Genomic DNA, 27359 nt, shown 5'->3' with positions numbered 1-27359 from the left:
TGACTGTGATCCATAGTAAGAAGGGTGTTGTTCACGAGGACCCAATGCATGCACACACACACACACACACACACTGCATGAAATATTTCCCAAAGCACTTGGGGTGCACCCTGATATTTTCTGTTCTGTTTCACTTTTTTTTTTTTTTTAATTCATTGGCTCTGCTGGGTCTTCACTGCTTCGAGAGGGCTTTCTCTAGTGGTGGCGGCGAGCAGGGGCCACTCTCTAGTTGCAGTGCTCAGGCTTCTCACTGCGGTGGCTTCTCTTGTTGTGACGCACAGGCTCTAGGCTGTGTGGGTTCAGTTGTTTGAACATGAGGTTTAGTTGCCTTGGGGCATGTGGGATCTCCCTCCACCAGGGATTGAACCCATGTCCCCTGCATTGGCAGGTGAGCTCTTAACCACTGGAACTCCAGGGAAAACATCTACTTTCTCACTTTTTAAGTGCCAGTTACCACCCACTTAATTAATTTCTTCATATTATAGCTAGCCTATATTTTGAATAACTGGGTTTTCAATGAACTATGGCCAAAATGGGCAAGAAGAATTAAAGGAATCTGACGCCACCTCTCAGATGTTGAAGGCATTGCCATGCTCCCTCTGACATGCCTTAGACCCTCTGGAGGCCCAGCTGCCATCCACCGCCTTGGTACATGGCCTCAGTCCGTGAGCCCTGCTGGGCCTGAAGAGGCTGAGTGGCCGTTCCCCGCCTCCCACAATTCTGCAGCCTGTTGTTTTGTTCCGTCACTTTGGTTCCAGCCAAGTAGATCCTGCAAAAGAGAATGCATCTTCTGCTAAGGAGATGATAAATGATGAGAGATTTGGGGATAAAAATTACACTCTTTATCCACGAACTTTGAAGTAGATAATTACAGTCTTGAGAAAAAAAAATACCTGTAGAGTTCGTATTTTATCTCACATTTCATGATTGCTTACCAAGATTAAATTGTTCTCATAAAAATGTTCAATTTGGACATTCATCATTGTGAGGAATGAACTTAACAATTAAAGGGAATTCTAGGACACAATATGAGGTGAGATATGTTTGCTTCTTTAAATAAATTTTCCCAACCTTAAAAAGCAAACAGAAAACAAAACAACAACAAAACACAGTCCTTCACTAAATTGCCTTGAGAGTTAGCATAAAGTTGGGAATTCCCTAGCGATCCAGTGGTTAGAACGCTGCACTTTCACTACTAAGGGCCTGGGTTCAATTCCTGGTCCAGGAACTAAGGTCCAACAAGCCAAGAAAAAGACAAAAGAATTAGCATAAAGTTAAATATGATTGATTAATCAAATTAGAGTTAAAATAATGCATCATTTCCTGGAGAAGGAAATGCAACCCACTCCAGTATTCTTGCCTGGAGAATCCCATGGCTAGAGGAGCCTGGCAGGCTACAGTCCATGGGGTCACAAGGAGTCAGACATGACTTAGCCACTAAACAACAGCAACAATGCATCATTTGTGATTTTAAATCTCCTGAGAACCATTTCAGCACACACAAGACCCAACACACGCACATACACACTCACCTGAAACAATTTCAAAAAGCGTCTAGATTGTACCTGCTCTTTTATGTTCTGTTGTTTAATTCTTTTAAATGCTGTAACCACTTACTAAAGAGGTTTGTCTTGTCCATATTTTTAAAAACTCAGCTTTAAATGAGGCCAAAAGGGCCCAAACAGTGCATGAACAGTTTCCCTCTGAATACTGAACACCACTGCAGGTTCTTGGGATGACAGCCACCATGTACATACAGACCAGACCACCCTGGTATTGCCTCACCATTCTTATGTCAGGATGAGGACGAGAGAACTTTCCTGACCAGGTTTGCAAAATGTCAGAGCTACAAGGACGAGGGCTAGAATGCAGATGTCTTCTCTAAAGGAATTAAACCTAGAGTTATAAGCTGGTCTGTGAAGTTGCCTTTGGAGAAAAAAAGGTGAAGTGCGTTCAGATTGAAAGATGTGGTGGGTGTGACAGAGGACTCCCCTCCGTGTGACCCTTGACAGCAGACAGGCTCCTAAGATGCTGTCGCTCTGTTTGCCTCCCACTATTTTAGCTGTGGTTCGGATCATGCAAGTCTGTCTGGTTAGCTGTGGCTTTGGTGAGTGTAGGCATGCGTTTCTCCATCTGCAGAGTTAAAGAGTTACAAGTCTTAAGTCTACAATCCCTTCTGTTCAGAGTTTCTTGATCCTATCAACTTGTGACTGTCACCTCTTTTTCAGCAACTTCACTTCTGGAGTCGCAGGCTGATGAGACCTAGTCACCATCCTGAATTGCTCATCCCCACAGCCCTCCTCCCTCCTCCCCGTAAGGCCCTCTCACCTTATTCTTCAGCAAGCTGCCGCAGCCTCACGGAAACCTCAATCTGGTGAACCCTCCACCCCTCCCAGCCCAGCAAGCGCCACTTCTCCTCCTTAGCCTGGGAACACCCATTGCAGACCCACCACCAGGTCTCTAGCTGATTCAAGGAAGACAGGTGCCCAGGACTGTTGAGTGAATGCCAACAGATGTGGCTCCTTTAAAAGTAACATTTCTTCGGAATTCCCTTGTAGTCCAGTGGTTGGGACTCCGCAGGGGTCCCAGGTTCAGTCCCTGGTTGGGGGACTAAGATCCTACATGCCATGTAGCACAGCCCCCACCCCACCCCCCCACACACAAAATTTTAAGAGCAAGATTTCTTTATTTGAACAGTTTTGTGTGTGTGTGTAATAAAGTTTTATTAAAGTATAAAGGAGATAGAGAAAGCTTCTGACATAGGCATCAGAAGGGGGCAAAAGAGTACCCCCTTTGCTAGTGTTAGCAATGGAGTTATATACTCTCCAGTGAATCCAAAGAATGTCTGGAGGTTGTAAAGACCTCACCAGACCTACTCCCATAATTTACATTTTAAGATAACAGAGTTGGCCAGAAGGTTAAATCCAAAGATTGTCCTCAGGCAGGATACATCCTTGTAAAGACCAGACCTACTCCCATAATTTATGTTTTAAGATAACAGAATTAGCCAGAGGGTTTAATCCAAAGACTGTCCTCAGGCAGGATACATTATTGTTATATAATCCTAAGGAATGTAGAGGAAAAAAAGTAAAACAGTTTGTCCTTTCTTCCTCCTTGAATATCCCAGACCTCTCTCTCCTTGGGGACGCCTAGACTTCTTATCAACCTGCCTAGGAAATGACTCTCTCATTCCCCCCTTTTCTTTTAGGAGAATTATGTTGCCAAGGGAAAGGGGCCTGAATAAACTCGAGCAAAAAAAGGGAAATAATTCACCCGTGGGCCTCTGGTTCTGAGTCTTGCTCTATGTTTGTGACTGTGGAGGTGGGTGTGGTGTGAGAATGGGAGAAGCTGAGGTTGCAGGGTAGAAGGTCCTCATGGAGCCGATCTCTGGTGGCCTCAGCCTGCAGCAGCTTGAAGTGGGGCTTTGGTTCCTGGCCAGAGATCCAGTCAGGTTGCAGCTATGAGAACACCAAATCCTAGCCACTAGACTAGTGGTCAGTGACAAGAACCTGGCCCTTCAGCTTTGCAGAAAATTCCCACAAAGAAGGAAAGTAGTGAAACAAATAAAGCACTTATGAAAAGGAAAAAAGTGTACTGTATGTATGGATAGACATTGGATAGACTCAAAGAGAGTCACTCCCTTGTGGTAACTTGAATTACTTATATGGGGCATTTCTTCTGGGTTTCCGTTGATTTGCCTGGTTCAGAGTTCATATTTGGTGTATCTCAGGATCCCCTCATACGTGTACATGCATCTCTTAGCAAGGTGGATTCTACCAAAGACGCCTTTGGGTGTTAGTATCACTTAGCATCACTCCCCTTTTCACCTCCAAGGAGTCTTCCTACACATATGTAGTCAGGGAGGTCTTCTCACTTCTGGAATGAGAAATAATGTGGTCTTTTTTCTTCTATTTGGGCAGGGCTTAGCCTCTTCTGATTGTCCTGCTATTTTCATCTTGGAGTATCTGCCCTGGGGATGATGGGGGTGGGCGTCTACCTCTTGCCTCAAAGCAGGGCCACATCACGTAGGTCTGGTAGGTTACGATGTTCATGACAAAAATGATAATGTTGCTACAAACCGAATTTTGGGTCTGCTCGCCCCACCATGCAGAAAAGCCTATCTACTAACATCAGGTTGTAGTGAGAGAAAATACAGCATGCATTTGCCAAGTGCCAAGCAAGGAGGATGGGTAACTTGTGTTCAAAAGACCCAAACTCTCCAATGGCTTTCGGGGGACAATTTTTAAAGGCAGTTTTGGGGGTAAGAGTTACAGCTGGTGGACCTTCTTCTGATTGGTGGTAGTGAGGTAACAGTGTGATATTTCAGGAATCTTAATCATCAGTCTTCTGGTTCTAATCGGTCTGGAATCTGCATGCCTGTGGTCAGCATAGAGTCACCATCCTCCACCGGGATGAGGGTGGAGGGAACAATTCAAAGCTATATGTCAGATTGTTACGTACGTCCCTTGTGGGAAAACGAGGATTCCATTCCCCACACACACTGGATTATTATTTTTAAGCTCTCATTCCTTTGCTTGCTTATTTTCCCTTTGTTTCTTCAGCCCCCTACTTCCCTAATTGGTAACTGCTTGAGTCTTTGGAGCCCAGGGAAGGTCTAGGAGACTAAAGTCTTTTTCCACAAAAAAGAAATAGGGAACAGGGAGGGACTTTTGTACCTGGGAGGGCGCTGCAGGTCCCTGCTCAGTTTTGCTGTTCTCCCTAAGGCCAGTGATAGATGGCATCGTCCACTCAGTAGGCATGAGTCTGAGCAAACTCCAGGAGATAGTGAAGGACAGGGAAGCCTGGCGTGCTGTAGTCCATGGGGTGGCAGAGAGTCGGACATGACTTAGTGACTGAACAACAACTAAGGCCATAGGAAATATGTTAAATCAGGGAGTGCACAATCATATTTGTGTTTAGAAAGATCACTCAGGCTGTTTTGGGGAAACTGAAGCAGAAAGAGAAAAAGAAGAGATAGATATATAGACACCAGTTAGGAGGCTGCACAGGGACCCAGGGACAAGATAATGGTGACCAAAGTGTGACTCTTCTGAGATGTTGAGGAGTAAACAGATGAAAGCAAGCACTTCCCAGTCATTTAAAAGAGACTCAAGTCCCTTAGAAGCACTGCTGTGAAATACGCAAATTACCAAGTACCTTAATCCAGTCCTCTTATAGGAATACTGAAAGTTCTTGGGGCTTCCCTGGTAGCTCAGTTGGTAAAGAATCCACCTGCAATGCAGGAGAGCCCAGTTCAATTCCTGGGTCGGGAAGATTCCCTGGAGAAGGGACAGGCTACCCACTCCAGTATTCTTGGGCTTCCTGTGTGGCTCAGCTGCCTGCAATGTGGGAGACCTGGGTTCGATCCCTGGGTTGGGAAGATTCCCTGGAGAAGGGAAAGACTATCTACTCCAGTATTTTGGCCTGGAGACTTCTATGGACTGTATAGTCCATGGGGCCACAAAGAGTTGAACATGACTGAGCGACTTTCACTTTCACTTTGGAAGTTCTTAGACCAGTGCCATTATACATTAAAATCATCACATGGACCGCCTCAAACATTCTACAGTTCATTCAGCCAGGACTTCCCCAGAGGTCCAGTGATATGACTTCACTTTGTAATGTAGGGAGTGTGGGTTCAATTCGTGGTCAGGGAGCTAAGAGTCCACATGCCTCATGGCCAAAAAAACCAAAACATAAAACAGAAGCAGTATTGTAACAAATTCAATAAAGATTTTAAAAATAAGCAATTCATTCAGCCAAGTGAAAACTATGCTGAAGGCCTGCTCCCTGGCATCTCTGTGACATGATCCATCCTCTGGGCCACCAGACAGGTACTTGTCAAGGCCAGCACTGGGAACCCCCACGTCATCCTGAGGGGCTGCTCCCTCGCTGTGCTGGGAAATGCCCGGTGACCAGGGGAAAATGTGACACCTCCCATCTCCTCGGGCTTGCTCCCAGGATTATTTGTTTGCCAAATGGCTGAAATAGAGTTCTGGTAAACCATTTCTCCCCCGCCAAGAGGACAGGCTGGGATCTAAAGACATGTGTGGCTCCGTGTGTGGAGAGAATATTTGGTGCCTGAGCATCTTTGGCTGAATAGAGAGCTGTGGAAACTGTGAACAGTTTCCCTGGACTGCATTTCTCTGCCAGCGGTTTTCTGGGGTTGATGAGTGGAGGGGAAGCAGAGTTGTGGAGAAGGCTGACCTGAGCCAAACTAGACTGGCTGTTGCCTCAGCCACGTGGGAAGCGTTCTCCTGGTTCCTAATTAGATCCATATGAGATGAAGATGACACATCATTTGTTCTAACAAGGCACATCAAGGCCTTTCAAGAACTGGAGAAAGTCCCTGTCCTGCAGGAGCTGGGGGTTGGTGGCTCCTATTTCTAAAGAGCAAGCTGATCTGATAAGACATCTGACCGAATAGTAAAGATTCCAAATTTTTACATTCTGTTTAAATTCAGATATATTTATGGAAGGCAGAAAAATAGAGGCTGAAACAGTCAGGCTTTCCCTTCTCGGGCTTCCAGGAATCTGCTCAATTCCTTTCTGAAACAGACCAAGTGCCTTTCCCTCCTGGATGGGGTGTTCTGCGCCACCTCGTGGACATAATGGGAACTGCACTTTGCCAAGGTTCTCCGTGCTCAGAAGAGGAACCCTCCCCAGCTGAGGGGGTGGGGGAGGGCTGCTACACCCCCTTCCTCTGAAGTAAAAAGCAGGCTCCAAGCTTGTCCAAAAAAGGACCACCACAGAACCGATTGAGGATGGTGTGAGCATTAACCTTCCTTGCTATTCTGCAATGCCTCCAACCATCTACAACAGTCCTAGCCACCATCTGTCATGATCTGTGCAAATGGAGATGGGACATGGCCTGCTCTGGATCTCAAGTCAGGTGCTTTTGTAAAAATAAAGTTCCAAGGCTTTTTTCTTTTTCCAGGGGAAGCAAGAAAATGGGAAATTAATACTGGCAGCAGCTAGTTCTGCTTGTGGAATGTTGGTATTTGCAGCTTGTCTGCTCTGTGATTACTGAGGACAAGAGCAAAAGCAGGCCTGGGTTTTTCATAAAGCATTCAGCCCAGCTTGTCTTCAGTGAAGAGCGAAGCCCAGACACAGCTTGGAGCACAAAGGCGCAGCCCCTAGGCTTGCACTTGCTTTGGGCAGTGGCCTTTGGAAACCAACTCTTACAGGCTTCTGAAAACAGCACAGCATCGGCTGTGTTGGGCGGTGGAGAGGACAGACGCCGCTGGGCCTCAGTCCTGTTTGCAGCCCGCCCTCCCTCACAGACCAGCTGCGTGACCTGGACACGAGGCCTGGACACCCCGTACACAGCGGGGCCAATGACAGGAGCTGCCTCGTGGGGTGCCTGGGGGTTAAACTAGATCTAGTCCAGGACTGGCTCCTGGCTGACTCTCGTAACTGGTCCAGTGAGCAGCCAACACGAGCTGAGGTTTCCCGGGCCCTCTGTGAACATCTAATAGGAAGCACTGGTGGTGGGTGTGTGGAGGCAGATGACAGAAACAGTGGTAGGTCAAAGGTATCTGACTCAAGACAGCCCAAATGAGGTCCTGGTCTCTATGGAGGTGGGATGGGAAGTGCAGGGTGCCCACAGGTTGCGGCTGCAGAATTGAAACATGCCAGGTGAGGTGCTCAGAGACCAGGGCTCAGGGTCCCACTGCCCGGGCTCCCACCCTCACATGGGCCCGTGTCTAGGAGGCAGTGCTGGGGCTGGTCTCAGGTTCTCCGAGGGCTCCCCTTGGAGACAGAATTCAGAACTTAGCGGGTCTGTGGTCTGGCTGGGGTGGGTGGTGTGTGCGCTGGTCAGCTCCCGGCATGAGTGTGGCCATTCCACAGGGCACCAAGGGGACACAGAACTCAGCAACAAAACCTAGGGACGGCCCTTTGTCATTTTTTTTTAATTAAAGTATAGTTGATTTACCGTGTTAATTTCTTGTCATCTCCATTAAAGAGTCTAAGCTCTGAATGTGTCTCAAGTTTCCAAGAGGTTGCCATCCTCTCATAAGGGAAAGAAATACACATTTAATGAGTTTCTACTGTGTCCCAGGCATTACGCAAGAGAGATTGGATGTTTCATCCTTGCAACAGCCCCAGGAATTGTTATTTTGCCCATTGTACAGGTGGGGAAGGGCTTCCCTGATGGCACAGTGGATAAAGAATGCCTGCAATGTAGGAGATACGGGAGATGCAGGTTTGACCTGGAGTGAGCAGGCTACTCACTCCAGTATTCTTGCCTAGAGAATTCCATGGACAAAGGAGCCTGGTGGGCTACAGTCCATAGGGTCGCAAAGAGTCGGACAAGACTGAGCAATTAAAAAACTGACAGGTGGGAAAACTGAAGCTCAGGGAAGTGGAGTGACTTGGCTGCTCCGCCTGCTTGAGGAGTGGAGCCGGATCAGGAGAGAGGCAGGAGAGCTCAGCAGCGTCCTATCTTTGTGGGCCCCCAGCACCGGGCATTGTGCCCTGGATTTAGGAAGAGCTTAGCAAATGTCTGCTGGGTTGAGAATGGGAGGATTCATGTGCCAAAAGGGCATTCGGAAACCGGGGCAGATGCCCAAGCCAGGCTCTGAAAGACCAGCTGTGTAGAGCAGCAGCTGGGGAATCATTGGTTCAGAATTTGCAGTCACCTGGATGGTGGCCTGCGGGCCCACAGCCAGCTGTGAACAAGGCCTGACTTGATCAGCTCTGGGTCTTTCATTGCAGGCAATCCACCTTCCAAAGAGGTGCCAGCAGGGCAGTACCCATTCATAGTCACTTCTGATGATGGACGGAAGGTTCCCGTGGTCCAGGCCTATGCTTTTGGCAAATACCTAGGCTATTTGAAGGTTGAATTTGATGAAAAAGGAAATGTTGTCACTTCACATGGCAATCCCATTCTTCTCAACAGCAGCATCCCAGAAGGTATGTGAAATTCAGGGCAGTGATCCACCAATCCCAAGATTAGATGGCTGGATTGTGTTTTTTTGTTTTGTTAATGTTTCAGGACAATGTTTCTGAAGAAGTGAGTTTCTTCCTTGAGTTTACCCTCCCGTCTTCTTGGATAAGGAGATTTAAAACACACCCAGATTTCAGAAGTCCCCGTGGGCTTCTCCAAGCTCTCTCAGCACCAGACACTGTCACCGCTTGTTGTGCTTTATTCAGCTCTACCCTGGCAGAGGAGAGCCACTCAGCTCAAGTGCCAGAGGAGAGCTGGGGGAGGCCTGGGATCAGATAGGGAAGGACTGGTGATCAGGGGCCCCGGAGAGTCAGGGCTCCCAACAGTCAGAGGGAGGGGCCAGGGCCCCATAGCAGGACCTCTGACCCCTTTACCTGCCAAGTGTGAGCATCACCATTGCCCCCATCTACACCACGAATGCTGTCCCCCGTGGGCCAGCAGGTAGTCAGACGTGATGAGTTGATTTTGGTTCACTTGGCATTTTAAGATCCAAGCAGGACCTTATTTCCAGGAAACAGAACAGACATTCCTAAGGAAACTTCCTGGTCAAAAACCAAAATGTACACAAATATGGTGAAGAACTGTAGACTCACACCAGGTCAGCTGAATGACATTTAAGCCAGTGTGAGATCTGCTTTAACTGCAGGCTGATTTGTTTGTTTTCTTCTAGATCCAAATATAAGAGCAGATATTAGCAAATGGCGGGTAAAATTAGATAACTATTCGACCCAGGAATTGGGGAAAACAATTGTCTACCTGGATGGCACCACTCAGTCCTGCCGCTTTCGAGAATGCAACCTGGGCAACCTCATTTGTGACGCTATGGTGAGTGGCTCCTGGGAGAGCAGGGCCCACACCACGGGAGGGTGCAGGAGAGATGGGAGGAGGGAGGGAGGGAGGGTGCAGGAGAGATGGGAGGAGGGAGGGAGGGAGGGTGCAGGAGAGATGGGAGGAGGGAGGGAGGGTGCAGGAGAGATGGGAGGAGGGAGGGAGGGTGCAGGAGAGATGGGAGGAGGGAGGGAGGGAGGGTGCAGGAGATAGGAGGAGGGAGGGAGGGAGGGTGCAGGAGAGATGGGAGGAGGGAGGGAGGGAGGGTGCAGGAGATGGAAGGAGGGGGGGAGGATGTGAGGACAAGCTGACAGCTGCAGAACTGAAGACTTCTAAAGATTAACGCCTAAATAGGTAACTCAGGAGGACCTGCCGCACAGCGCAGGGAGCCGGTGCTCTGCGGTGACCTCCGTGGGGAGGAAATCCAAAAGGCGGAGGAAATACGTGTAACATGTGGCTGATCCACTCTGCTGTAAGCAGAAACTAACGGAACATTACAAGCAACTGTACTCCAATAAAAATGCTTTTTAAAAATTAATGCCCAGATAAAAGCTTGGTGTGGATTCACACTGAGTACTTTGGGAAGGTGCCTGAACCACACCAGTGGACCACCCCTGTTTTGTAGAAAGTTTTCACTTTTATCTCAGGTTCAAGAGGTTTGCTAACAAAATAAGCCACTTGTTATATACAAATAAATAATACAAACATTTATTAGAGAATTATCTAGCTTACTTGCAATATACTAACATTAAAAGAAAAGAGAAATAGGAACAGCAGAGGATACATCACCAAATTGGGCTTTGACTAACAAACAAACAGTGCTGGGAAGTCCCATGACATAGCACATCTGGAGTTCCAACTGGGAAAAGGTCCAAGGCAGCATTTCTGCTCTGTGGATGAGACTTCAAAGACTGCAGTTTGGGGTTCCTGCTCACAATCCCCAGGCTGCAAACCATCATCAGTCTGCAAGCAAATCTGCAGCCCTGGTATTATGTTAATCTTTTTAATGTAGGTTACATAGGTCTTGGAAAAGACCCTGATGCTGGGAAAGATTGAAGGCAGGAGGAGAAGGGAGCTACAGACAATGAGATGGTTGGATGACATCATCGACTCAATGTACACAAGTTTAAGCAAACTCCAAGAGATAGCAAAGGACGGGGAAGCCAGGCGAGCTGCAGTCCACGGGGTTGCAAAGAGTCAGACACGACTGAGCGTCTGAACAACAACCACCTTTTTTACAATGCTGTTTGCTCTGTTCTGCGAATCTTGGAATGTTGTTAAGTCCCAGTCAATTGGTCCTGGTTGGCCAGATGACTCAGCAAATTCAAAGATCCTCCCTCTGTCTATCTACGGTGGCTCTCAGCCAACCCTCACAGCAGGCATGGCTGACACAGCGGCAGGCAGGGCAGTGTCCAGGCAGGTTAGAAGCAGCGTCAGAGGCCTGCTCCGCTTAGTCTCTGAGGCCTAAACAAGACTATTAACCTCTTTATTGCTGGACAAGAGTGAAGCCTTTATTTCGAGGTGCTCATCTTAAGTGTCTGATTTTGGATATGGCTTTCCTTTTGTAAGATGACCTGACTCCACAAACTCTGCTTCTCTGAAGATGTGGACATAGTAGATAAAACACTTCTGCTTGGGCCTAACAAGGCCAGACTACGTTTCCCTGGTCTGTCTCCTCTTGGCCCTGAGAACTTGGCCTTGTGGGAACAGCCTTCACAAGCAGCGAACGATGACGTGTAGTTATCGTGAGGATAGTAAGTCCCATGGTGAGAGAGATCTCACACCCAAAGCGCCCCTCCATCCACCTGTCTGCGGGCAGCCCCCAAGGGGCCACGCCGAGCTGAGGTCTCAGGGTCAAGCTCACCACGCCTAGGGGAACCCAAGGGCCTTTGTGCGCAGCTCTGTGCCTGGTACTTAGGATGAAGCCACACTCGATAAAAGTCTGCCAAGGGCTGATTCATGTTGTTGTATGGCAGAAACCAACACAATATTGTAATGCAATTATCCGTCAGTTAAAAATAATTAAAAAAAAAAAAGAAAAAGCCTGCCAAGTGAATGACAACACTCACACTTCCCAAGGCAGGATCGGCGCTGGCTCCTAAGCGCCATGCGATCCAGGCGAGACAAGCAGCTTGGAGAAGTCAGAGTGTGACTGTGTGGGGCAGGTGTGCAAGGAGACACAGTGCTCACCGCACACGAAGAGGAGGCCCTCCCCCGTGTCGGGAACACTGCCGCCGCGCTGTCCTCTTGGCCGAGACCCTGTGTCTCCCCCACCTCCTCCACCATCCTATTTTTTCAAATGAGAATGTATTCATTTCTTGTCACTAAACACATATTATGTTAAAAAAAAAAAGACTGGAACTCCATCTCAGGGGCTGTCTCTGTGTCTCCAAAATTGCCAGCTTGGGAACTGGCTGAGGACCCAGACCAGGATGCCAGGATTCTTGGTGGCCTGAGGTCTAGAGCTGAAAGGGTTCTGGGCTCTGCCCTCAGGAGCAAGTGTGGGGCCTGCCCTGAGGGAGCAGCCCGATGAGCCACTCTGTACAGGGGCCCCCGGCCTTTGCTGGGGTGGTGGGGGATGCTTTGCTCAGGGCCCCTGCTCTGGGGATGCAGGGTCTTAGGAGAGGGTCTCAGAGCTGCTGGCTGCTCAGAGTCTGACCTGGGACTGGTACAGTATCTCATTGTTGCTTCTCAGATCATAAAGCTAGTTTTGACAATTGAGAGAGCTCCGGGCACACAGGGGCAGAAGAAAAGCAGCTTCATTTCTGGGAACGAACCCTCAGAAAGAAGGCCCAGGATGACGAGTGTAAATTCCTGCTGCTCTTGCAGATTAACAACAACCTGAGACACCCGGATGAGATGTCCTGGAACCACGTGTCCATGTGCATTTTAAATGGAGGTGGCATCCGGTCGCCCATTGACGAGCAGAACAATGGTATGCTCCTGGGCCCTGGCCTCAGCTCTGTCTGACCAGCTCCCCAAACCTGGCCATGGGCAGCCTTAGCTCCAGCCACAGCCCACGGTGCCAGGCCCCTCAGCTTGGGCTAGCTGCCACTCACGTCAGTGCCCCACCCAAAGGGCACACGCGCACTTGTATTCCCGGATGCGTGTGCACAGAGGGAGCAGTTAGCCTTCGTGGAACCAAGCTTTCCCTAAACTTCTGACTTGGGACTTGCCTGGTGGTCCAGTGGTTAAGACTCTGCACTTACAACGCAGGGGGCATGGGTTCAATCCCTGGTCGGGCAACTACGATCCCACATGCTGTGCGGTACAACCAAAAATTAAAAAAAAAAAATTTAAACTTCTGACTCACATGAATCATTGACTGATTTATGCAAATAGTGACAGCTTCCACCTGGATATCTGGAAAGAGGAGGACAAAACTGCCAATCTCAAGCCCTGGACAAAACAGCTGGACACCTTCCTTTAGTGCATTTACAGATATCCTGAATTGTAGCACAGAGTAAAACCAGCCAACCAGACAGATATTCAAGGCACTCCCGTCATCTTCCCTGCATACGTGCATGCTAGGTCGCTTCAGTCGAGTCCGACTCTGTGAGACCCTATGGACTTGTAGCCCACCAGGCTCCTCTGTCCATGGGATCCTCCAGGCAAGAATACTGGAGTGGGTTGTCATGGCCTCATCCAGGGGATCTTCCCGACCCAGGGATCGAACCTGGGCCTCCCATGTCTCCTGCATTGGCAGGCAGGTTCTTTACCACTGACCCACCAGGGAAGCCCTAGTCATCTTCCCTAATAAACTGTCAACACAGTCTCAGCAGAGGAGGGCACGGCCGGGGGCCTCCTGATCCCCGTCTTCCCGAGCATCAGGAACTCAGACTCAGCTATGCTGTCCTCAGAGCCTCCTCGTGGCCCCGTCTCCTTTACCTCTGCGGGTCCTGAAGGACACTGGGCTTGTTCGCAAGCCATGTTCCCTCTGGGCTCCCTGTGACTACCCTCAGGCACGATCACCTGGGAGAATCTGGCTGCCGTGCTGCCCTTTGGAGGCACCTTTGACCTGGTCCAGCTAAAAGGCTCCACCCTGAAGGCGGCCTTCGAGCACAGCGTGCACCGCTACGGCCAGGCCACGGGCGAGTTTCTGCAGGTGGGAGGTAAGTCACCTTCCAAGGCGAGGGGAGGCTCTCCCCTCACCAGGACCTCCCGGCCAGGCTTATTTGGGCTTCACACACCCAAAACCAATGTGCAGTCTTTCAGTGGCTGTGGACTCCCAGACCACAGAGAATAGGTTGGGGTCAAAGCCCCAAGGCCCTGAAAATGAGCGATATTTGCCAAGTCTGATTTGGACATCAGACGATCTTCTCTGCAGGAGCTGGCACTCTGGGTCTAAGCAGGTCAGCTGTCTTGAGGTCTAGTTTCTATTAAAACCTTAGTTGCTTAAACATTCAATATTCTTTGTAAAAACAAAACAAAACCTTTTTCTGTTCTACTGCCTGAAAATTGTCTGGAAGCATGCAGAGGTTCAAGGGAATGCAATGTCCAATCACTATTAATAAAGACGATTTCTGCGAGGGGCAGCCAGGACACGACATTGGAACCAGGTTCTAGTTCCATTGGGACCTGGGGCAAGTCTTCATTCAGCCTCTCAGAGAACAGTGAGAAAATGTGCCTGCTCATCTTATGGATTGCCATGAAAGTGGAAGGAAAATAAATGCTTCCCAAATTGTTAAGGACTTCTAAAGTGCTTTTGTCAACCACTGACTCCACAGTCCAATGAGTTAAACCTAAAATTAACATGAATAATCTTAATTGACTCTGACACCATAGTCTGACCTCACTGTTTGTACTATAGATGGTAGACCCCACTGAGAGGTCTGATTGCTTTTCAAGTCTTCCCCCTTCTGGGAAGTTCCGGAGCACCCCAGCTGCTGGGACTGAGGGGCTGCAGAGGGTGGTGGGGTTCCACCCGCTGCCCGTAGGGTTGCCCAGATATTCTGCATTTTCCAGGAGAGTGCAGAGGGAACAGAGAGAGGCACTGTGCTGGGTAGTTGTATGTTTCGCAGAAGTCACCCAGGCCAAATTATTAACTATTTATTGGTCAGCAAAATGGTAAACATCCTGTACCTCTCATCTGTTCCTCATTTCCCAAACTTACTGAACCAAGTTGCTGGACCAATTAATTCATGATTTTAAAAGGGTGTGGTTTCTCCCTGCAGAGTTCCCGATTGCCCACCCTGAAAGCCAGTTTCCTTCCCAGGGGTTCTCAGGTCTACCAGAAAGGATAAACGTAACCAGATACGGTAGCTGCAGCGTCACTTCAGCTCTCAGCTCTCTTGCTGAAATCTCGCTCAAACTAAATGAAAACTAAGCCGCTGCCCCCAACTCCAGATTTGGGCCAAAATCTTTCTTAGAAAACAAAAATTTTCCTTTGGATTCAGTGAAGACCACAGCCTCATTTCTTTTCTAGGAATTCACGTGGTGTACGATATTTCCCGAAACCCTGGGGACAGGGTGGTCAAGTTAGAGGTTCTTTGCACCCAGTGTCGTGTGCCCAGTTATGAGCCTCTCAGAATGGATAAGGTGTACAAGGTGATCCTCCCGAGCTTCCTTGTCGGAGGTGGAGACGGATTCCGGATGATAAAAGATGAAGTGATAAAACATGACTCTGGTAAGCACAAGTGTCTCTTCCCCTCCCTAACCCAAAGGTACCCAAGAACAGAACAGATCCCAAGAGGGGAGCAGCCCACGATGACACCAGGAGGGCAGAGCCAGAAACCGGACCTGCCCTTACACCGTCAGCGCGCTCCCACTTTGTGAGGAAACAGCCTAGGGCAGTAGAGTCCTGCCCCTCCCCAGCACTCAACCCATCCAGCCACGCCCAGGGAAAAAGTATTTTTACATAAAAAGTGTTTTAAAACTTTTAAAGTGCAGCTAAGCAGCTATTATATTATGAAATAGAAACGTGTTGCACTTTTAGGTTGGATGTAGGAAACCATATTAAATCATCTCAACTTTTTTTTATTTTGCATGCGTTGGGTCTTTGTTGCTTTGCTCGGGCTTTTTTCCGTTGCAGCCAGCAGGGGGCTACTCCTGGTTGCGGCGCGCACGCTTCTCACTTGGTGGCTTTTCTTGTTGCAGAGCACGGGCTCTAAAGCACAGGCTCAGTGGTTGTGGCACAAGGGCTTAGATGCTCCACTGTATGTGGAATCTTGCCAGAGCAGGGATTGAATCCATGTTTCCTGCACTGGCAGACAGTTCCTTATCTACTGCACCACCAGGGAAGTCCCCAAATCACCTCGACTTTCTTGAAGAAGCTTTTGGTGTGAAGAGGTCAGGTAGGCATGGATGGGCTATGCCCCCCGCCCCCGCTCCACTCAGCACGTGTCGGTGAAGTACATCATAGAAACCACCAACTTGACCCCAGGCGGGGGTCATTATACCCCAGTCTCATTTGCAGAAATTCAGTTGAGAACCACTTCCTGTGCATGGAGTACACTGCCAGCACACAACTCCTTCCTGTCCTCCAGGGCAAAACCTAGTGTGTTCACAAGACACATGCACAGCTTCTCTGCTTCCGTCTCTACGGCCTTACCGTGAGGGTCCTGCCATGGTAGCTGCATATCCCAAGAGGGTGGAGGGCAGAGCCAGGGCCAGGGAGAGAGCCCTTCCTGGGAGGAAAGGCGCCGGCTACTTCCAACCATTCCATGAAGGGGATGGAAAGGCAGGCTTAGGAGCTGTCCTCTTGAATCCTGCATGAAACAAAGTTAATGGCTGTGCATCACTCAAGCCCAGACAAGTGAGTGCTGGAGAGAAAGATCTCGCATGGAAGGTTGAGGAAGCTTTGGCCGTAAATGTCCTCAGCCCTCATCATACATTAGAATCAGTTGGGGAGCATTTTAAATTAAATACCAACTTGGTCCCGACTTTTAAGAGAGTCTGATTTACTTGGTTGGGGCAAAAGGCTTTGCAGTGATTCTGACGTATACCCAGGGGTGAGAACCACTGTAGAGAAGGGTTCTTTTTAAGTACTATGGTAATACACTGTTTTATTGAGGTATAATTGAAATATATCACTAGTTTTATACCTAATATTATAATTATATTTAGACATATTATTATAGGTAATATTATACCTACTATAACATTAGATATAAAACATGACTCCATATTTGTATATATTGCAAAATGATCACCACGTTAAGTCCATTTAATGCCACCTTACATAATGTAAGATGACAGATGTTAGAAAAAGCCGCGGGAAGAAAAAGCCACCTCTAAGAACCGTTGGTGAAGGCCTTTATTGAGCGGTCGCCCTCGGCAGAACTCCCGGGGGCGGGTGAGCGAGGAGACAAAGGGAGTCTGCGAGGGATGAGGGGTGGGGAGGGGTTTTACAGCCAGGGCCGGCGTCCAAGCCAGGTCTTCCCATATAAGGAAGAAAGCGCGGGCTACAGCGGCGGTTGGTGTCCAAGGGCTCCGTGTCGGCACCTGATTGGACCAGGCTGCAGGGGGCCGGCCCCTGGAAGTTTAGCCAGTCTCCGGAACTTGCCTGCGGCACTTTTCCGGGGCATGCCTCAACACGCCCGACCTTTCACCTACTATAACATTAGATATAAAACATGATTCCATATTTGTATATATTGCAAAATGATCACCACGTTAAGTCCATTTAATGTCACCTTACATAATTACCAAAAAAAATTTCTTGTAATGAGGACTTCTAAGATCTCTTCTTGTATCAACTTTCAAATATGCAATAGTATTAATAATTATATTCACTATGCTATACATTACAGCCTCAGGACTTATTTATTTTATAATTGGAAGTCTGTGTTAACTTTTGACTCCCTTCACCCATTTGCATCCTCACCCAGTCCCGATTCCCTCCACCTCTAGGAGCCATCAGCCTACTCTCTGTAACTGAGCTTGCTTGCTTTGCTGTTGTTGTTGAATTTATGGTGTTTGCCTTTGTCTGAATTATTTCACTTAGCATAATGTCCTCAAGGGCCATCCATGTAGCTGCAAATGGCAAAAGGTCATTTTTTTAATAGCTGAAGAGTATTCCATTGTACATATATATACACACATCTTTATTCATTCATCCGCTAATGGACATTTGTTTCATTATGCTTCCCTGGAGGCTTAGATGGTAAGAATCTGCCTGCAATGCCAGAGATTTGGGTTCCGTCCTGGGGTGGGGAAGATCCCCTGGAGGAGGAAATGGCAACCCACTCCAACATTCTTGCCTGGGGAATTCCATGGACAGAAGGGACTGGCAGGCTACAGTCCATGGGGTCGCAAAGAATTGGACCCAACTGAGTGACTAACACACTTCCTTATCTTGGCTGTTGTAAATAATGCTGTAATGAGCACAGAAGTGCACATATATTTTCAAATTAGTATTTTCATTTTCTTAGGTAAATACTCAGGAGTGGAACTGTTGGATCATTTGGAAGTTCTATTTTCAATTTCTTGAGGAGCCTCCTACTATTTTAAACTGCACCAATTTACATTTTTGCACACAATGCACGGGAGTCCCTTTTCTCCGCCTCCTCACTGACGTTTTCTGTCATTTTGATCATAGTTGTTCTAACAGGTGTGAGGTGGTAGCTTATTGTGGTTTTGATTTGCATTTATCTGATAATTCATGATATTGAGCATCTTTTCATGTGCTTTTTGGTCATCTTCATTTCTTCTTTGGAAAAATGTCTGTCAGATCCTCTGCCCATCTTTTAATCAGATTTTTTTGGGGGTAAGCTATTGAGTTGTGTGCATTCTTTATATATTTTGGATTTTAACCTCTTATCAGATATATGATTTGAGGTGGTACTTTTAAAATAAAAGTCTGTCCAGGTCACTGTGGGTTTGTTGTAGCTACAGGCAATTAGTATTTGTCAGTTGTCTTCTCTTTTGGAAATGAAGCCTCCATTACTTCACCATCAATTATGTGAAAATGATTCTTGAGCAGGCAAGCCAAAACAAAAACAAAAAAGCAAAAAAGCCACATTCATTTCTCACTAATCATCTTAACCCAGTTCCTTGGTGCACTCACTCCGGAGTGGTTCAGAGGCAATAATGACAACAGCCTTTTCCTTTTCAAACATTTATACATTTACGTGGCTGCTTCAGGTTTCAGTTGTGGCAGGCGGACTCTCTACTTGTAGCACATGGGCTCCAGAGCCTGCAGGCTCAGCAGCTGTGGTGTGTGGGCTACTAGTTGCTTTGAGGCATGTGGGATATTAGTTCCCCGACCAGGGATCAAACCTATGTCCCCTGCAGTGGAAGGCAGATTCTTAACCACTAGACTGTCAGGGAAGGCCCTAGCCTTCTTACCAAGTCATCTCAGAGTTGAGAAGACTCTATTCCCCTGAATTATCCAATATTAGACAATGGGCACATTTCTCATCTGAAACACGAAAAGCAATCAGATTCTTTGCACTTATGATCACCACTGTCCTTGTCTTTTGTGATACTTTAGCCTCACTTAGGAAAGGAGTATCTTATAATCACAAAGGATTTTAGAGAAATACACTGACTTTCCCCTTCTTACTATTAATGAATCATTATTTTTTCTGTAGTTAAAATAATATATGTATTTTTCTAGGTGACCAAGATATCAACGTGGTTTCCGGATACATCTCAAAAATGAGAGTAGTTTATCCAGCAGTTGAAGGTCGGATCCAGTTTTCTGCAGGAAGTCATTGCTGTGGAAGTTTTTCTTTAATGTTTCTTTCAGTTTTGGCAGTGATCATTATTTTATACCAATAGCCAAAAATTCTCCTTGCCATTAATGGAACTATATTTTTTTTCTCACGTGAGATTCAAGTCGGTTTTTTAGGGAACTGGTTTTATGATGGCGCAGACCGTCTTTGCAGTCTCCTAGAAGCTGAGCTTAGAAGGATGTAAGTAGAGACACTGACATCGTCACTCAGGATCAGCAACTTAGTGAACACACAGGAAAAGAAATGAAAATGGGACCTCTGACGAGAAGGCCAGCCATCTTTAGTTTACATATGCAAATTTTAATAAAACTTTATTAACACCTTTAAACCATACACATCATTCTTCTCCTTTATATCCATTCTAATCCACCAAACAATTTATGTTTACATAACTTTATCATTTACAAGGGAATTCTAAGCACATTTTCTTATTTGATGCCCGTAACTTTTGTGCGTGGGAAGAAAGGTGTTGTTTTCTTCCCATATGAAAGATGAGGAAACTAAAGCTCAGAGCTGACTTACGGCCATGCAGCTAACAGTGACAGATCCCAGGCCTGCACCGAGGCCCTCTGGCCGCAGTCCCACACGTTCAGTTAAATCGTTACTGTTCAGGATGATATTTAATGGAGCCCCAAACTCATGGAGGACAAGTCTCTGCTTTATTTCTGGCCTCTCTTTTTTGCCTCTCTAGCGTGTGTTACAGGGAGTTTAATGGACTAAACAGAGGGTGGTCTTCTCTTCCTCACCACCATGTACCTCTGAGGAGTCGTGACACGGAGGGCAGCAGATAATGGGAAAGGCCAGGACCTGCCAAAGGCCATCTGAGGGTAGGAGAAGGGGAAGGAAAGACTGGGACGCCCAGGAACAACTTCCATTAGAGAAGAGAAACAGCTAAAGCCCCTTTACTCTTGTTACATAGATATCTGAGAGGGAGCAGCAAGAGTGCCTAACACATGGCATTAACTACTAATAATTTTATGACATTCTATCAGTTCTCCATTTCTTTCCTCCTTCTTCCTAATGGGAAGGTGTCACAAGAAGAGAACCTTCTTAGAGAAGGTGTAACTCTAAACCTGCACCTGTGTCTCCCTAGCAAGATGTACTTATTCTAGGCACACACACACACACACACACACACACATACTTCACCCCTCCCTCACTTATGGAAAATCCAGAGGAGAGACAAGGTTGATTTTTCATGTGGTCCACCTAAGTTTAAAGTCAGCTCTGCCTCCACATTTGAACAGTCACTCTCAGTCATTCTCAAGCACAGACATGAGGACTCCTGCCTCTGAGTGGGTGCTCAGGAAACACCCAGACGAATGCCATACATGATTTATGTACAAATACTTGCTTAAAGGGGTAGTGGGGACCATGTGAGCCTGCTCATCATTGTATACATGATTCAACAAGAAATGGGAGGACTCAACCTTAAAAAAGAGTGAGCAGATAACAGCTGAAGGACTGAAGAGTGAGAATGTTTGTTTTTAATGTTTACAAATATTAGGTACTCCTGATACAAATGTACTTTAAATTTTATAACCTAAAGCTTGCTGCAATAAAGCAATGCCCTCGGTTCTATGCATATAGAGATTGACCATAAATGAATGCCAATAAGATTATAAGAGGAAAATGTCAACTGGACTGCATTTGGGCTACATTTTTTATGTTTGGCCAGTAAAATAGGGTAAATCCTATTGAAGCACAAATTTTTAAAGAACATTTTTGTAAGTTTTCTAAATCTGTGTGCCTATATTGTTCAGTGGTTTAAGAAATGACCTAAAATTGTAGGTTCTAAACAATAAAATTGAGGATACACTCTTTGTCTTTGGTAGTTATTTCTTCTCTCAAGCAAATGCTTACAACCCAAGACAATATGACTGAAGGAAAACTCTTTACAGTTCATCACTGGTGTCACTGCCCATGACTATAAGCGCCCTGCCGTCTGACAGCCCTCCCTATACCCCATCTTACCCCTCTAAAAATAAGAAAAATACATTCAATTTTTAGGTAGGAAAGAACAGTAGATAAGGGGTATTTAAGACTAATGCGACTTCCCTGGTGCTCCCACTGTGGTGGGCACAGGGGCCCCCTGGTCAGGGACCTGAGATCCTACATGCCACACGGCATGGCCAAAAAAAACCCTAAATTTTATGGCTTTTATGTACAGAATCTGTTTTGATGCCAATAATGGTTTCCGAAAAATAAAGATGTTCAAGTTATATCATGTTGGGGATTTTAATTAATTTATCTGAACTGACCGTGCATCTAAGAATCTTCCCCAGTTAACACTGATGATACAGCAGACCGCCTGTTACACCTTCTTGAACAGACACGTAAGTCCATCTGGTGGCAGAACTGCGCTCAGCAGTTTACAAGAGTGCGTCCCCTCAGGGGCTACCTGGCGGCTCAGTGGTCAAGAGCTCACCTGCCAACTCAGGGGTATGGACTTGATCCCTGCGTCCAGGAAGACCCCACATTCTGCAGAGCAACCAAGCCTGTGCTTCACAGCTACTGAGGCTGAGTGCTGAGCTTACTGAGCCCGCGCGCTCCGGAGCCCGGAGTCCATGCTCCACAAGAGAAGCCACCGCAATGAGAGGCCCGCGCGCTCCGGAGCCCAGAGTCCATGCTCCACAACAAGAGAAACCACCGCAATGAGAGGCCCGGGCGCTCCGGGGCCCGGAGTCCATGCTCCACAAGAGAAGCCACCGTAATGAGGCCCGCGCGCTCCAGGGCCCGGAGTCCATGCTCCACAAGAGAAGCCACCGCAATGAGAGGCCCGCGCGCTCCGGAGCCCGGAGTCCATGCTCCACAACAAGAGAAACCACCGCAATGAGAGGCCCGCGCGCTCCAGGGCCAGGAGTCCATGCTCCACAAGAGAAGCCACCGCAAAGAGAAGCCTGCGCACTACAACTAGAGAGCGGCCCAGCTCGCCGCAACTAGAGAAAGCCTGCACACAGCAACGAAGACCCAGCACAGCCAAAAATAATTAATTTTTTATATAAGTTGGCAAGGCCCTTCCTGTTTGTGAGAGTTGCCAGGACTTGCTTACATGGCCAGGTTCCTGCATTTGCTCTAGTGTGAGTGAAATCACTCAGTGGTGTCCGACTCTGTGACCCCGTGGACGGCAGCCCCCCAGGCTCCTCTGTCCATGGAATTCTCCAGGCCAGAATACTGGAGTGGGTAGCAGTAGCCGTTCCCTTCTCCAGGAGATCTTCCCAACCCAGGGATCGAATCCAAGTCTCCCACACTGCGAGCGGATTCTTTACCGTCTGAACCACCAGGGAAGCCCAAGAATACTGGAGTGGGTAGCTTATTGATTCTCTAGCGGATCTTCCCAACCCAGGAATCAAACCGGGGTCTCTGGCACTGCAGGCGAATTCTTCACCAGCTGAGCTACCAGGGGAGCCCCTCGGGGCTGCCCCACAACTTCTTCAGGGAACCTCATCACCGCCTCTCAGTGCTGCACTGGCTTTTCTCCACCTTGCATTATCCCAAAATATGGATACAGTGCTGCCTTCACTGCCAAGAGCAGCTAGCATAATGCTCAAGTGTTAAAATAAAGCTTTAGTGATTAGGCATAAATGGAGGGAATTACAATGCAAAATGAAACTTACAACTCAATGTGAGACAGCAATGCTCCTAAAAAGCATCAGTCAGGGCTTCCCCAGTGGCTCAGTGGTAAAGAATCCACCTGCCAATGCACGAGATACAGGTTTGATCCCTGAGCTGGGATGACCCTGAATGCTGTCCATGGAATTCTCCAGGCCAGAATACTGGAGTGGGTAGCAGTAGCCACTCCCTTCTCTTAAGTCCCTTGCTTAGAACCTGGGAGCTGCAACTACTGAGCCAGCAGAGTCATCAGTAAATAAATAAAAATTTTTTAAAAAAGAAAAAAAAAAAACCATCAACCAAACCCATCATTCGGGAGTCCCTTTTGGGTTCCTTTCCAGCTCTCTTAGTGTCAAGCACTGGAAACCGCAGGGGGACGGTCCTAGGATGGCTTCTGTCTTCTCTTCACACTTAACCTCTGTGCTCTCATTCACTTTTACATTGTAATGCTGGTGACGCAGATTTATACCCCTGCCTAGATCTCTCCCACGGACTCCAGATTCACAAATACAATGGCCTACCTGGCATCTCTAATTGAGATGATTAATAGGCATCCCAAACTTTACATGCCCAAAAGTGGATTCTTGATCCCCCCTCAAAACTGGTGCCAGGCACAATTCCCTTCAGCTCATTTAATGGACCCTTCATCATTCTTATTGCTCAGACTGAACCTTGGAATATCCTTGGCTACTCTGTTTTTCTCTCAAACTCACAACCCGTCCATCAGTATATCCTGTTTCCTAACTGAAAAAACTAAAAAGAGGCTTCAACTTCTCAAAAACTTCACAAGCACTGCCCTGATTCAAATCACTGTCATGTCACCTAAATTACTTCACCAGCCTCCTAAATGAGCCATGTCTCTACGTTTTAAATTTTTATTTATTCATTTATTGGCTACACAGGGTTCTTGTTGCTACGCGAGGGCTTTCTGTATGTGCAGGGAGTGGGGGCTACTCTTCCTCGCGGTATGTGGGGCCACGGCGGCGACTTCTCTTGCCGAGAAGCACAGGGCTCAGTGGTGGAGGCACACAGGCTTAGCTGCCCAGAGGCATGTGGAATCTTCCCGGACCAGGGATTGAACCTGTCTCCCCTGCAATGGCAGGCAGATTCTCAACCACTAGGGAAATCCTCTGTGTCTACTTATACTCCACTTTAGTCTCTTCTCAACACTCTCAACACAGTAACCAAAGTAATTCTATCACAATATTAGAAAGACAATGTTGCTCATGTGCTCAAAATCTTTCCATCACAGACCAAGTAGAAGTGAGTTATCATAATGGCTTCCAAGGACCATTGCGATCTTGTTTTCCTTCACTTCTCTGACACTATCTACCTTCACACACCGTGACTGGGGCAGATTTCTTTCAAATGGACACACTTCCACTCAAACCTTTGCACTTGCTATTGCTCTACTTGGAATACGGGCTCCCAAATATCTGCATGGCTTAACCTCTCACCTTCAGGTCCTTTTCTTCAATGTCAACGATCACAGTAAGCTGCAACCCTTACCATTCTATTTTCTTTTTCAGTTTAACTTTTTTTCTGAGCACTTGTTACTTTCTAACATACTATATACTATTTTCTTATTTACATTGTTTATACTGTCTCTGTTCCCTGGGCTCCATGTAAGCTTACAAATGCACAAATATATCCTTGGCACCTGAAACTGCCTGGCACACAGTGACTGCTCAATACACACGTGTATAATAAACTGAATAAATCATGAATAATTCCTCCTCTGCCACTTCTCTCACTCTCTGGACTCAGTCCCAAAGCCACACAGTCCTTTTTCTCCAGTATCAGCTCCTCCAGACGATAATTTCTCTATCTAACCACGCTTTTCATCACGCAGAGCAGTTTGCCTCTTTTTTACTGTAACTGCTCTGCAACCAAAAGGCCAATTAAGTCTTCCCTGAAAAGGATAGCTGCCTTTTTCTAAAAAATAAATTTCCTAGCCTCCTGCCCTGCCCCTGGATTTCCCAGGGAGCACGAGTGGTCAAGAACCCACCTGCCAATGCAGGAGATGTAAGAGACACAGGTGCGAGCCCATGGACAGAGGAGCCTGGTGGAATGGGGTGGCAAAGAGTTGGACATGACTGAAGTGACTAAGCACGCACCCATGCACCCCTTGGCTCCTTAATTCGAAGGTGATTACAATTTTTCTAATAGCATCCCTTTTCCCTCTCCACTTTTGTTCTTCTACATCAGGGATCAGCAAACTATAGCCTAAAGGCCAAATCCTGCTTGCCACTGCTTCACATAAATAAGGTTTTACTGGAATACAGCCACATCCAATACCTGGAATAATACTTTAGTGTAATTTGATAGAAAAAATCATCAACATCAAATTTATAAAAAATAGTGAAATAAAAACCATTTGCAATGGACTTAAAAATCTTCCAGGGTCCTTAGGCCTCAGGTTAAGGATTTCTCCTCATGTACCGAGCACCATTGCCAACACTAATGTATACATAAAGAGAACAGTCTTTGAAATGGAGTGGAGAGGACTAGCAAGACCTGTTTGTTTGCTCATTCAGTCAGTAATTTTTATTCTAATATTGACTATATCTGAAGTTACAACTTATGTATATATTACAAAGAACACTGGCAAATTAGACTTCCGTTTATATTTTTATTGTAAAATCTAACCGTTTTTAGTAAGTCAGTAAATAATTTTAAAAACATTTATCTGTTTGGCTGTGTTGGGTCTTGCTTGCAGCACGTGGGACCCTCACTGCAGGACCTGACTAGTTGCAGCCCGCGGGCTCACTAGCTGTGGTGCAGGGCATGGGGGGAGTATTGGGGAATATTTAGTTTTCCCGGGGCATGTGGGAATTTAGTTCCCCCAGCAGGGATCAAACCCAAGTCCCCTGCATTGGAAGGCAGATTCTTAACCACTGGATCACCAGGGAAGTCCCAATAAAAGATAATTTAAGTGTTTGAACTATTTCTCAGAATCTTCTGATATCTATAGCTTAATGATTATAACACAGACATAATGTCCTTTATAAATTTCAGTGTCTTCTCATCTATTTAATTTATCCCCGCAACCACAGTTATTTCTCTAAACACATTTCAAAAGGTAAAACTCATGCAGTATAAGACATACATAAAGATGCATAGAAAGGAAAGTGCAAAGTAAAATCTGAAATGCACCAGGGGACCATTAAAGGAATCCAGAGTACTCATTTTTGGAAATAAAAGACTCCTTTCATGGGGCAACACTGACAAGAGTACAAGACTAGAGACGGATCTGTTTGAATTCCAACTTCACCGCTCTCTCTAACTTCAATGTAAATAACAAAAGAGGAGTAACACCATCTCACAGTTACTGGATGGTGAAATGTGATATAAAACGCCTGGCCATCAGGGAACGCATCCAGTTCCTTTCTCTTTTATTATGCAAATGACTTTGTATTTACAGATTTTTTTTTTTACATCACATTTTCTTTAAATAAAGCTCACCCACTGCTATGGATTTAAATGTGTCCTTCTAAAATTCACATATTAAAACCCTAAATCCCAATATGACTATATTTGGAGATGATGCCTTTAGGAGGTAATTAAGGTTAAATTAGCTCATTAACCCAAGAGCATTCGTGGCCTTAAAGAAGAAAAGAAGAGAGAGAAAGATCTTTCTTTCTTCCTACACGGCCACACACAGAGGTCATGTGAGTACACAGGAAAAAAGGCAGTCATTTACAGACCAAGGAAGAGGTCCCAGAATGAAATGTACCTTGTGGGTACCTTGATTTTGGACTTACCAGCCTCCAGAAGTGTGAGAAATAAAATTCTGTTAAGTCACCCCATTTATGGCATTTTATCAGGGTAAGCCCAGGTTGTTTGATACACTCATAAGAATTTTTTCTCATCTAAATAAACAAAATATCACAATTTATAGCAAAGTAGATAAGAATGGCATAAAAGGGCTGTAAATATTTTATTTTTCCAGCCAAAATGCTACAGATTTAAATGTGAAGAGTTAGCTTGATTAATTTCCCACCTGCCCCTGAGAAGTAAGTAAAATGTTGAAGGCTTGGTTAAAAGCACTGATGCACAGAAACTCACACACAGTTTAGAATTTTTAAGCAATTAAAAAGATAATAGAACTACTGGCAAAACCTTTTAAAAATTTTGTAATATCTAAAGACCATTTTTCAAAACTGGGAAAAAAATAACTGAACAGTATCATTCAATTGGTTTCACTTTCCAAATTATATTTAGAGTTCCCACATTATCAGCACTTGATACATGGTTGAACTCAATAAATATATTCTGAATGCACACTACAG

The 27359-nt window shown here is 46.4% G+C and overlaps 1 protein-coding gene across 2 annotated transcripts in view; it reads left to right on the top strand.

Moving 5' to 3' along the window:
- Window positions 1-21278, top strand: part of NT5E (5'-nucleotidase ecto) — a 52515-nt gene extending 31237 nt beyond the window's left edge. The window contains exons 4-9 of one of the 2 annotated variants that reach the window (XM_043889847.1): window positions 8719-8916; window positions 9621-9775; window positions 12608-12713; window positions 13741-13890; window positions 15204-15404; window positions 19338-21278. In XM_043889847.1, the coding sequence (XP_043745782.1) occupies window positions 8719-8916; window positions 9621-9775; window positions 12608-12713; window positions 13741-13890; window positions 15204-15404; window positions 19338-19501 (974 nt within the window). In that variant the 3' untranslated portion in view covers window positions 19502-21278. Of the gene's footprint in view, window positions 1-8718; window positions 8917-9620; window positions 9776-12607; window positions 12714-13740; window positions 13891-15203; window positions 15405-15441; window positions 15738-19337 lie in introns of those variants that run through there. The other variant, XM_043889848.1, reaches the window with a different exon arrangement.
- The last annotated feature ends 6081 nt before the right edge of the window (window positions 21279-27359 follow it).

The sequence above is a fragment of the Cervus elaphus genome, chromosome 28, assembly GCF_910594005.1.
Source record: "Cervus elaphus chromosome 28, mCerEla1.1, whole genome shotgun sequence".
In the NCBI taxonomy this organism is placed as follows: domain Eukaryota; kingdom Metazoa; phylum Chordata; class Mammalia; order Artiodactyla; family Cervidae; genus Cervus; species Cervus elaphus.
The sequence above is the reverse complement of the archived record's forward strand: the minus strand, read 5'-3'. Positions and strand labels throughout refer to the sequence as shown.